Genomic DNA, 12,873 nt, shown 5'->3' with positions numbered 1-12,873 from the left:
AGGCTAAAATTCTCTGGTTCCAGCTACTTAAATGAGAATATTTTCTATCTATCATAATAAACTGAATATCTTTGGGTTGTGGGTTGTTATTTTTAGGTTGAATCTTGGGATATTTTTCACCATTTTGTGAAAATTTAAAGATCAAATCTATTTATTAAGTAATGGACAGATGAATTGATAATGAAAATAACTGTTAGTTGCAGCCCTTGAGCCATCCTTCAACTATAATTAGAGTATCATGGACACACTGAATAACAATTTAAAACTCACTAAATATCTCCGTAAAATAAAAATACGACCTCAACATGAGACAAGAATAACGTTTGGTACATTACAGCATCAAGAGGAAATTTTAAAAGACCCACTTCACTGAAGCTCACACTCTCTGCACTGGACGAGTAAAGTTCCTCCATAAAGCGAGCTAGTTCCAGTCCACTTGCTACTACTACTATGGCCTCTGTAGCAGTAGCCCTAAAGAGATACTGTGTCATAAATGAGAGAGATGTCAGACCAGATTATAATCTAGGTACAGAGCTTCTGTGTAACTGCCTGGTTAGGTTAAGCTTCATGATGAAGAAGCCCCCTCCTCCTTCTCCTCCTCCTCCTCCTCCTCTTCCTCTCTCGCATTCCCCCACTGTAAGGCTGGCAGTGTACACCAGTCCCCTTTGCTCTTCTGTTACCAGACCATCAGACATGATGAGATATTACAGTCCACAGACTTTGCATCCTTTCTTTAAAAAAAAAAAAAAGGGAGAAAATAGTGCCAACATTTTTTGGATGATTGTTAAGAGAAAGTGGATGTTAAGAGCTTCTTTTTTTAAAAAAACAAAAAAATAAAACCTCTAAAAATGCATGGTTGACCAGTCCTCTCAGCAGCTTGTATGTAGGCTGTGATGCTTGTTGTACTGTAGAGGAACAGTGCAGGGAGGCTGAGTGAAACCTAGCATGGCGGGTGTAAAGATGCTGCTTCTGGCTCGTGGAAATGTGCATGATAACAAAAGAGGGGTAGAGGAGGGAGGGAGGGGGGTGAGCAGTACATGCGAGCATATTGCCATAATATTCAAAAGCTCAATAAAAATACAGAAGCGTGCAGGATAAATGTATAGAGGCTGGATAGACACAAAGGGGTGAAAGCGTGGATGCGATGCTGAATGAAACAATGCATCCCAGACAGTTAGACAGAGCACCTACCTCAATGTTGTCAAGCCAACACTTGTATCTGTGCATCTTCTTTGCTGGAGCACCACTGGGGTTTTTTGATTATTCGCAGGAGCCGAAGAGAAATGTAAAAATTAAAAAACTGTCAATGAAAATGTTGCAAATTTGTAAAACAAATAAAAAATTGAAAAAAAAAACACTAAAAAAAAAAAGCTAGAGGCTCAGCCCAGCTCGCTCCGCTCAGGATAACTATATTCTTCTCGTTTCCACAGACAGGCTGTTAATGTCTGCTCTTCTGTGCAGAGTAACGCTCGCCAGATGGAAAACGGAACGATTTTCTACCGCAAACCGGGCAGCAGAGAGATGCTATCCTCATGATTTTCCGTCATCCTGCTAGTGTTTTGGTGGGGATGATAAGAAAGCGAAGAAAAGGATGCTCTCAGGCTGTGGCAGCGAGCAGGTCCCCTCGCTCCTGCTGTCTACGGAAGCCCGGATGGTCCAGAAATTCCTCTTTTTTTTTCACTTTTTTTTTTTTTATCGGCTCGTCTCAGGGGAGCAACTAATGTGATAACCCACTTTTCTCAGCTAGTACCCTTTTATATTTTTAAAACAGACATAAAACTGTCTCACAGAACAGTAAAACAAAATAAGTAAAATAATATATATAAATATGCATAAATTTTGATTTAATTTTACCTAGATTTTGTGATTTTATTTTTATTTTTAAACCTTTGAAACCTGTTTGTAGTGTTGCCACTCTTTTACTCAACATGTGTAGTCTGTTTGTGTTTATTATGGTCTCTTTTAATGGGAAATGAGCCATTAGTCATTGGATAATGATGTTAATGTGAAATGATTATCATTCATGGCATCATTTTATCTTTATAAGTGGATATGTCAAAAAGATAGATAGATATATTCAGATAGATTACATTCAGTTTCACATTTTTAACAGAGGTATTTTGTGATACTGTATAAAATTAAGGATTTATTTAATCAAGTTTCGTTATACACTTTATATTGTTCACTTATACTTCCATACATTATGTACTGTGTGGGAAATACAGATAAAACAAATCCAAATTCAATTTTTATATATGTAAAGGTCCCCTCCAGTCATATTTAAGACCTATAAAAATACAAATCCTCTGCTTTGAATAATGCTTTTTTTAAAATGACACCTGCCTCTGTCTATATCACTAAAAATCCAGCATCTATGAATATGCAAATATTTTTCATTTAAAAAGTTTAACTGCTGTACACAATGTGTCTCCTGCTTCACTGCAAAGTCCTGCACAGAGATGCTCAAACATCCAAGTGAAGTAACAATAAGCAAAACACATTTTTGAGTAGAGAGGGACTTTAAAAAGGGAGGGTTATATTGTAGAATTGTAAACAAAACTACTTATCAAGAGCCAACAGATGCACTGTTCATCAAATTTAATTTCAGAGACTTGGTTTAGAACAGTACAAGTCCTGTATAAGGTCAAAAACAAATACTTCAAAGTATAAAGTTGTTTAAAATGAGAGAAAGTCAATATGTTTTGAGGGAAATGTATTTTAAACAAAGGTCAAGACTAATGTTAAAAAAAAACCCATTATATTTGAGTATTTGAACTTAAGGAACAGTTGTAGCAAGGAGCTAAAAATGTGTAGCAGTGTAAAATTTAAACATAATTTATGGTTTGTTTTCTTTCTACTACACTAAATCATTTATATAATTACTTAAAGACCAACTTTATATGTTGTTTATCAGTAACACCAGATGTGGTTACAGCTGGGTTGTCAGAGTGTAGCACCAGTTTATCAGATGTTGTGGTTCTTTGCTCCATCTAGTGGTAACAGCTAAGTACTGCATGTTAACTAAGCAGGAGCAAGACTCAAGTAGTGCACTGACATTTCCAAGAGTATTACAAAGCATTATTTATGATGGCTAGACACTCGATAACGACAGGACTTCTAAAAAAAAAAAAAAAAAGATAAGAGAAGAAACGACACGGAATATCTTGATTGGACGATTTTATTTTTTTCCAAGGACATTTATGAAGCCAGAAGGAAGATTTGTTTTTGTTATTATTATACACAATGTCAAAAACAATGAGTTGTTTTCTGATCACCATCACATCAACATAATGCACACACAGTACCAACTACACTCACTGAAAGCCTGGGGTTTGGTACAGAGCCTGATTTACCAAAGGCATCTTGGAGTACATTTAAGACGATCCAGTTTCCCCCACATTAGTTTCAACGTTTATACTCTCTTTCAGAACTTCACAAGTCGGGGTCAAGGAAAAATTACAAGGAAAGATTTGAGACGATTCACAATCAGCCGTGGTCTGTCATTGTAAAATGTCCAACTTATGGAATGAAGACTAAAGAGCAAATGTGTTTCCATATGTGTCACCATCAAACATTAGACTACAAATTAGACTCAGTATTGCAGCGTTTTGCTCTCACTGCCTACATCAGCTTTTTTTTTTTTCTACCGTCAGCTGCCATCCCAAAGGTCCACATGCTTCAAAAAAACTAAGATTTACAAGTCAGCATTAACAGGATGAAACACTGTAAACACATCAGCTGGAAAAAAAAATTACATATAAAGATGTAGCAGGAGTCTAATTTTGTCCACCATTCAGATTCACACCACCGACGTACAGGACATATTCGTTTTACACACATTTAGCCTCTTTAAGGAATGTTACAAAATAATTTGGGGGCATAGATTTGAACGGATAACATTTAGAGCAATACTCAAATGTCTGCGGTGATGTACATTCAAAAGAAGACAGAAACTAATGTGATAAGATTTGTAGGATGAGTTTTTTTTTTTTGTAAACAAGGAAAGAGTTTTGGGTGCCAGACCACCTGAGATTGCATGAAACAACTGTGTCTATACGAAGTTCTTTTCTCTAAAGACCTGTGGTTCAGTGATGGAGATGCTACAGCAAATTTGAAAAGTTAATCTTGAGTATTCGGTAATACCAGTAATTGTGACGCCCTCTAAAATGACTATTAATGGCTTATAACAGAGTGACCTAAGGTTTCCTAAAAGCCAGCTCCATGCTTAGGTCATGTCCTTGAAGCTGACAGATCTTAATGCACAACACTTTGGGAAATGATCTGTTAAGTGTTAAAATAATAGTTATTTTCTACAATTTCGTCTCCCTACAAGAAAACACTGAACAATAAAGTTTTTGTTCAAATCATTCTTGTAAAAACTACCGAAAAGGGATAACAACCTTGTTAAAACTGAACTCCAAAATTAGAGGAGACTCTGGCAGCTATGACCAAGAGGATCACATCATAGTGTCATAATGTTTTGGGGAACTTATGACATATTTAGAGCAGATATGCTGCTGTGATCTTCTGCCGAATAGTCTGTCCATCTGTCCTCTGACATTCCTAGTGTTTCCAGACTGGTAACTCTAATTCAAAACTTAATAGATTCTCCATCACTTCTACAGTAGGAGGTCTGACAAATACTGTATTTGGGCCACAGTGTGGATTAAGGGCTACTTGCTTATTAGCAAAGAAAAAAACAGTTAAAAAAACAAAACAAAACCTTTGACAGACCAGGCTACAGTAATAAACACAATGATAAACACGCTCATGCTTCACAGGAAGAAAAAGAAAGAAAAAAAAAAACCAAAACAGATCACGTGTCCAGCATACACACACACACGCGCACACACACAAATATTTTCAAATACTCTAGTGTAATTTTTAACTATCGTTCACCGAGAGAGGTCAGAAAAAATGTTTTGAAAATGTTCCAACCTGTCTTTAAATTTTGAGAGCGATTGAGTGTTCACTGGTTTGTATAAACAAAACTAAAAAGTAAGAATGTGCATGAAAAACAGAGTTATATCATGAACCACTCTTCCGTGAATGATGGTTAAAAACAATACCAGGCAAATAGAGACATTTAAATAATTTACGATGTATTTACACAATAATCCATCTTATTTTCCAGCAGTGTCTTCTCAGCTTGTGAACGCATCTTCTAGTCTCCCATCTTTACTTTTGATGTCTGAGGAGGGGAAAAAAGAAATCCGTTATTGCAGAATTTTAAATGTAGACACAGCTAAAATCATCAAGTCTACATATATCTAGATGTTTGTGGAAATAACTACTATGTTTGTACTGTCATTTATAAGCAGTCTGTGACAAATGGCCATTTAAAAAAAAAAAAAAAAAAAAAAAAAAAAAAAAAAAAGCAGTCCATCTCATTCACCTGCAAAATGGCTACGATGACACCAAACAGGCCGATAGCACTGCCAAATATTTCCACGATGAGGATCTTCACAAAGAGGCTGGCGTTCTGGGCGTCTGCCAACGCTGCTCCGCTGCCCACGATGCCGACGCAGATGCCGCAGAAGAGGTTGGAAAAGCCCACAGTCAAACCGGCTCCAAACATGGAGTAACCTAGTAGGACAGAAATCAAAGATATTGATGAATAATCCACAGTGGAACTGACCACAAAAATATAGTTCCCTGTAAGATTTTTAAATCAGTTGACAATATTCAGAATTTATGTTAATTTTGAAACATTTTTAACCTCATTTGAAACTACTAATCTCTTTCATCTCTTTGAATTCAAATAGATTTTAGGAGTTAAATTTTGAATTACTTTATAAACAATACATTTACAGTGTAGTAAATGTATTGAGCAATCCATATTTAATACTTAAAATAATCACTAAAATCATTTAGACCGAATGCTGCAAGTTTCTTAAGGTTTTCATTACTGTTTGCAACCACAACTAATCAATCAAACGTGCATACGAGACACCATCAACCCAACATTCAACTTGGTAAAAGACTTTCACATTATAACCTTTTCAGCTAGAAAAGTGAGACAAATCTAACTTGAATCCTGTAATTTGCCTGATGCTCAAGTGAAGTCCAGGTGCCATTTTATGATAAAATTGTCAGTGTTTTTTTGATGTCCTGCATTCAGTTGCTTCATGGCCGTTTATTTACCAGCTTGATAGTTCCTTGCTCCGATGGTCTCAGGGGTATCTCCGCTGAAGTTCTGTAAGATGACAGAGATTATTTTTAGAACCAACCCACCATGTTTGTTCTGATATCTATACATCATATCACACGTCTTTCAGTCCTAGAGTATGACCAGAGCTTCAATTCCTCCATCTGAAATTCCCCCTGAAGACAAGAAGGATAACAGCTCTGTTTTCTTGATCATTAATAAAACAGTGAAAAATAATTAGCGCTTACCTCAGCCATGTTGCTGATGACAATAGCCATGATGATACCGTAGATCGCTACAGCTTCACAGAAGATGATGCTAGAGAAAGACAGAAAAAAAACAGAAAAAAATGAGAGAAAATCATTAAGTTTTCAAAGATGGTTGGTAGAACTGAACAACACTTCTCTATTAGGAATGTAAGAAGGTTAATAACTAATATAAACCAATATAAAACAGGATTTCTTGGTTTAGCAGCATCATTAAGTGTGTTAAACTTATACAGTTGGTTAAAGAATAGAGGAGAATTAGATGACATTGTACTGAACATTTTGTTCTTCAGTGAGCCTACCTGACCAAATTCTTGGTTTTAATTCGAGGAGCCTTGACACCACCACCAATGATGCTGGAGCCAGTGATGTAGATGCCCCTGGAAAACAAAAACACCAATAAGCACATCATACATACAATAGTACCTGATGATTTGATATGGAAGCACAACCAAAGAATTGATATTTTATTCTTCCACTACTGCTCTGGAAAACACGGTGAATGAAACGTCATATGATTAGTTGACAAAGTTGAAAAATAAACATAATGTAAAAGCCCCTAAACACCAAGTATGAGAATTGATCATATAAAGCTCTAAAAGGCACAAACAGCACAACAGCTTAGACAGTAACATAAAACCAGAAAGGGATTTTCAGGATACTTGTGAGTAGATAACAAAAATAATAATTAAATTAAATAATCATAATTCATCAGTGTCAGAGGAAGTCAATTAGAGAGCGGCTCTCCGACTAGCTATTTGTCTTTCCAAATCAGTGATATCATCCTTTTAGTTAAGTTTTTTTTCTTATTTTACATCTATTTTCTTCTATTACAAGCAAAAGACCACAGGACTAACACCAATGCAAAGCACAACTTTTTGGTGCTGGAAGCAACTTTTTTTTTTTTTTTTAAAATCCAAAATATCCTCAATTTCTACACTAATATTATGAGACTGCTTAATCAGATTCACTAGTTTGTTTTGTCTGGACTGTTATTTGGAGCACAAGCATCTACTGTACATGCATGTGGGAGTCTGTAGACCATTAACTGTGATTAAAACTACAACTTTTAGAAGACGGGATGCGGAGTGAGACTATGGCCAGTTGAGGTTAGCCTGGTGTGTCTGGACCCCTCTAGGCGAATGTTCAGACTGAAAACAACCCTGCATTATAACAACCCGAGGGCTACACTGGTGGAGGTGTGTTGCTTCAGGTAAGGGTGCCACACGAAATACAAGAAGGCCAGTTGGAGCAACAGATCCACCAGTAGGTTTATAATACTTTTAGACAGGAATTATCAAGGCAGCAATTATTTTATCTTTTGTCACAAGGATTAGGAGGTAAACAGCAGAAATGTGATGTAATCTAAGTAATCTACCAGCTTGATGTTGTGCTGTGGTCTAAAGTAGAGCCAGGTTCAACATTTTTGCCCAACAACTCTTTTTTGTCCTCTGTGTCGTCAAACTGGCCTCATTGACATTAATGAGTGGACATTTACATGCATGATTATAGTTTCTCTGAATGAGGCCTCATTAAAATCTTGTTTGGTTTTGCAGCTTTTGATTCTCCAGTTAATTTCAATGCTAAAAAAGAGGAACACAACTCGATCCCACGGGACACTTGAGTGTGCTCCTTATTACTTATTCTAAGATTTTCCAGTTCCACAATTACACATCATGTTCTTTTCTGAGTGTTTCAAGAAAGAGGAAATGATCATATGAAAGACTGGACCATTTCATGCCTTCCAGTACCACCGTCTTTGACTTAACACGTTCAAAATATGAGATGGCAGTCTGCAGTATGAACTTTGAGTCACATTTCTTTCTATGATTAGGTACTAACCAAGCTGCTCCAACCACGGACAGAGAGATGGCCAAGCCAATGCCCAGATTGGCCCACATGAAAGGAGAAGTCTCTGTGAGGAACCTGTGAACAAAGAGGTACAGATGATTAAGACTACACTTTAAGAGGAAACTCTTCCCATTTATATACCACACTGTTACAAAAAATATGTTTAAGAGGCAAATTACTGTATAATTTTCTCAAACTTCAAACCAATTTCACACAAACATTACATAATATTGTGTTTGATGTAAGTTCAACTGATTAATTTTTCTCCATTAAATATTTCTGATCTCCAGTTATTCAGTATAAAACAGAGTTAAAGATACTATTACTAGATAATATTACTCTTAGGAATAACAAAGTGAAATAATGTAAGCCTGTTTTAAATTTGTTGTGAAACATGTTCAATGTCAAAAACAGTGCAGCCGCCTTACTAAGTTTATCTTGATATCTAAATAATTTCTTCACCCAACATGTTACCACAGCTGATGCATTAACAATAAGAACCAAAACAATGTCTGACATTAACCTAATGAGCCAATCGTTGACACACTTCCTGTAGAGGAAATTAAGCTCAACATCACAAATGATCTACTACATCAACTCAAGAGGAGTCCTACACATAGAGCAGTTATTATAAATTATAAATGAAGAAGGGTGAGATAAGTCTGCAGGAAAAATTACACTTTCATCATCTTCATTACTTCCAGTATAATAAAAACACTTGACTCTAGACATGTCATGTGAAAACAGATTAGTGCCACCACATCAAATAAAAGACCAGCCCCTGGATAAGTCACAGTCACAATATCAATAATAGGGCAATAACAAGGCAATACTTCATAACAGCACTGACTGACATTGACATTTGCTGTTGTAGGGCAGCATTCTTATAATTGTGCAATCTGGGAGTAATCACTGTATCCTTGTTACTGTTATAGTGTTTGGTACTGTTACTAAAACAGCCCCAAATCTCAACATCTACTTCAACACAGAGGAATCGTTCAACTGAAAAGGTGGAGTGACTGTTAAATCAAGCAAAATATCACACAGAGAACCAAGGTGTAAAGCAACAGGCGATTGCCTGATATCAGACAGAAGTGTCAACTCTTTACACTCCATTTCCATCAACTCAACTTGGTGGAGCGGGCAGATTCAAAGGTCTGGGTACAGGCAAGAAAACAAGAAAATACTTAAAGTTTGAGTAGTCCTGCTTGAACCAGTGTTTGAGCTCAGAATTAAGCAATAATTTGCCAAAGATACCCTAAACATGCCTTTTTAACCTGCACAGTATCTTTATGCCAAGACTATGTACTTACCATGCCACATCAAAGCGAAATCCAAGGTCAAATATGGTATAGCAGATACCTATGGAAACAAAAATTATATTAATTCATGTGTGAATGTGGAAAAACTGTCAGTCTTTTAAGTTATATGTTGACAACTGACAACACAGTGTGTGAGGAAGAGATAGCCCTCGAAGTCCAGACATGTACAGTGCATTACTGCATTTAAAAACCCTGTTCTCTGTGTTATGTGTAAAACAGAGTCACATTAATGTGTTACAGTTATGGAAAGAAGTTTTAGCTTCAGTGTGGAAACTCACTCTCATGTGAGAACTGTTCCTGTCTGGGACCGTTTCAAATCAGCCAGCTGTGAGTGAGAACAGCTAGCTAGCTAATGTTAGCACAGACATTTTGAAACGTCTTTACACTATTAATAGATTTGCAAACCAGGTCAATATCATACCTCCCACAAGATAAATATTCTTAATGTGGATAACATGAAGGGTAAATGCTACTGTCCATCGTCTGAACCTCTGAAATTTATGTTATGAGCTAACGCTGCCATTAACTTACCATGAAGTTAATGCTAACGACATGCTAACTTGTATACTAACACATGAAATTTCGATAATACTCGTGAAAAACCGTGTTTTCATGTCTTCAGACTATAACCTTCTACAGTGTCTCCTATTTACAAATGAATCTACCGACTGTAATGTTAGCTAACAAGATGGACCCAGCCGCAACCCCTCTAGTCCCATGATTTAGCCTGATCCCAAATATAGCTGTCAAACGCAGAAAAATTGCAATTTGCCACTCAAAAAGAGCGAGTTAACACACTGCCATTGTTGCTCACGCCTAGGAAATAGACGATTTCATTCATAAATAGCCACATTCTGGCTTTATTTCCAGGGAAAATATAATCTTACCAACGATTAGTATGGTGCTCCAGAAGGCCAAAGTGACCCCCGTGTAAAGAATGGCGTGTCCGTTCATCATCCACTCTAACAGCATCTATTCGGCGGGGTTTCCTGCTATATCAGCAAGCTATCCTCGGCTCAAATTTAAAATTTGAAGCCAGTACAGCCAAAACAACTAAATATTACTGTTTCAGAGACGCTATCCGTCGATGCAGCAGCAGGAGGAAACCCCGAAGAGCATCAAAAGGAGAAGCTGGATGATATAGTCAGGTGATCCAGCTTGACTAGCATGTGACCTGGAAGTGAAGGGCTGCGGTCGGCTACTTATTTCTCTTTACCTCGCTGAAACCTTTTCGCAGCAATGGCATTTCGTAAACTGTTTATTTATTCTTCATCAATTAACACGGCCGGAAAAAACAATTATGCTTTATCGTGCAGTATGAACAAAAAAGAAAATAGCATGCAGTTAAGCCATTAGCAGTGTGACTATTGTAACGGAATGCGTCCTAAAGGGCCTCGTTCCCCTCCGGAAAGACAGCTCACTGCAGCGCGCGCACTGGACACGTGATGTCACTGTTGTACTTGTGAAGGAGCCACAGTGGTATAACACTGCAGTATACAGTATTATACTTCTCAGTTGGTAAAAATCCCTCTTAAACTTTGTAGTTTCCAGTTATGCAGGCATTATCAGCTTGGTTGCTTCTGTAAGATCACAATTTGTCACCCAACGATTACTTTCTGTGGAACAATAAACACATCACTCAGTTTTTTGTTTGTTTTGTTTTGTTTTTTTATAGTAAACGTCAGTGGTGGAAAATAACCAACTACATTTACTCTACTTTAGTGCAATTTTGAGGTACGTTACGTTTACTTGACTATTTCCACTTGATGCTACTTTATACTTCCACTTCACTATATTTCAGAGGTAAATATTGTTACTTTCTACTCCACTACATTTAGCTTAATTGTTAGTTTTCTGATTAATATTTGAAGCTATGGATAAAAATACAACACACTTTTAAAGATTAGACCAGTGGTTTCCAACCTTTTGGCTTTTGATGTCACCTGCTGATGTCAACAGCTCCACCAGATAGTCACAGACTTAAGAGACAAACTCAAAAGCAGTGTTTCTCCATCATCAAAGTAATTTTGGTCAACTCTCTTCAATGAAATGTAATGGTTTTGAGAAATTGTGATAAGAGAATCTTTTGGACTGATTCAGATAACTTTTGACACAGACACTTGGAACTGTAAATGAAACTGAAACATGTTATTCAGTTGATTATTTAGAGAAATATGATATTCATGAAGCAAAGGTCAAATTCCAATTGGATCAGATTACTCTCTCAGAGATATTATCACCATTCAATACATGTTATCCATTACTGGTGAAGGTTTGCCTTAAATACCCAGTGGAAAAAAGTTTGAACCTTGTCTTCAAAATACCTGATTAGATAAAAATTGATTTCAAACTTCTCCATCGATGTTATCCAACAAAACATTAGTATAAGAGCTCCATATACTCATATACTAATTATTTCTTGGAAAGATTTCACCAGATATATTTGTTGTAACATTTCTATTAATCTTCCATTACTATATAAAGACATGCAGTTTGGTTTTTATGATGTCAGTTTACAAATTCAGCATTATATTACAAAACTTTCAAATCATCTTGGCAGAATTTCACTACCACAAAATATCTTTTGTAACAGAAAACCTTTATGCTAACATATAAGAAACATAACATAAAAATATGGAAATACAGTTCATTTGAAAGATGCTATAGCATATGTAGCTATAGGAAATGTAGGACCCAGCATTTATGGCGTTTGATACATACTAGAGATTAAATGTCAGAATAACTCTACTGCTGTGATTTTGACCATTCTTATTTTGTCTCCCAAATTTATAAAAGTTCAATACTAAATTGCTGAAATACCCCTTTAGTGTGGTTGCACTTGATGTATAAACTGGTAATGATGAGGATTCACCAGAGGGAGTCCTTTCCATAACTGTTATCCTTCTTTGAAGCTTTCTTTCATTAAATTGCAACTCGGTGAGTTCAAAGTTTTAGTGATTCGCAAGGAAATTACCAGGCGAATTTACCCCGTGCACCGAATGTATGTTTTTAACAGACACAGACTGTTTTTCTCTCCGTTTCTGTCTCTGTTTGTGACTATTTGGACATGTGTTTATGTTGTTAATGACAAATTCTAATCAAATCAAACCAAACTTAACTAAATATAAAAACAATAGTTTTATCTTTTTGACAACAGCACAAAAACATTTACAAACCAGTCCTCTATGTAAGGCTGGCAACAAAATGCTGCAAACAAACTGAAAATACGTTTAAATCCAGAAATTTGACAATTCCTCTTCATTAATTTCAACTCATTTGATCACTG

The 12,873-nt window shown here is 36.3% G+C and overlaps 2 protein-coding genes across 2 annotated transcripts in view; both read right to left on the bottom strand.

Moving 5' to 3' along the window:
- Window positions 1–1,626, bottom strand: part of b4galt2 (UDP-Gal:betaGlcNAc beta 1,4- galactosyltransferase, polypeptide 2) — a 190,929-nt gene extending 189,303 nt beyond the window's left edge. The window contains exon 1 of the mRNA XM_042429158.1: window positions 1,192–1,626. The gene's annotated coding sequence lies outside the window, so the exon portion shown is untranslated. The remainder of the gene's footprint in view (window positions 1–1,191) is intronic.
- A 1,536-nt stretch (window positions 1,627–3,162) lies between these two features.
- atp6v0b (ATPase H+ transporting V0 subunit b) lies at window positions 3,163–10,940 on the bottom strand. The gene is made up of 8 exons (XM_042429824.1): window positions 10,475–10,940; window positions 9,579–9,627; window positions 8,257–8,340; window positions 6,717–6,794; window positions 6,397–6,466; window positions 6,145–6,196; window positions 5,396–5,586; window positions 3,163–5,191 (listed from the first exon to the last, which is right to left on the bottom strand). Exons 1-8 carry the CDS (start codon window positions 10,557–10,559, stop codon window positions 5,165–5,167), a joined length of 636 nt encoding a protein of 211 aa, XP_042285758.1. The 5' UTR covers window positions 10,560–10,940; the 3' UTR covers window positions 3,163–5,164.
- Between the last annotated feature and the right edge of the window lie 1,933 nt (window positions 10,941–12,873).

This window comes from Thunnus maccoyii, chromosome 12, assembly GCF_910596095.1.
Source record: "Thunnus maccoyii chromosome 12, fThuMac1.1, whole genome shotgun sequence".
Lineage (NCBI taxonomy): Eukaryota > Metazoa > Chordata > Actinopteri > Scombriformes > Scombridae > Thunnus > Thunnus maccoyii.
Note: the sequence above shows the minus strand (reverse complement) of the source record. Positions and strands in the feature narration are given on the sequence as shown.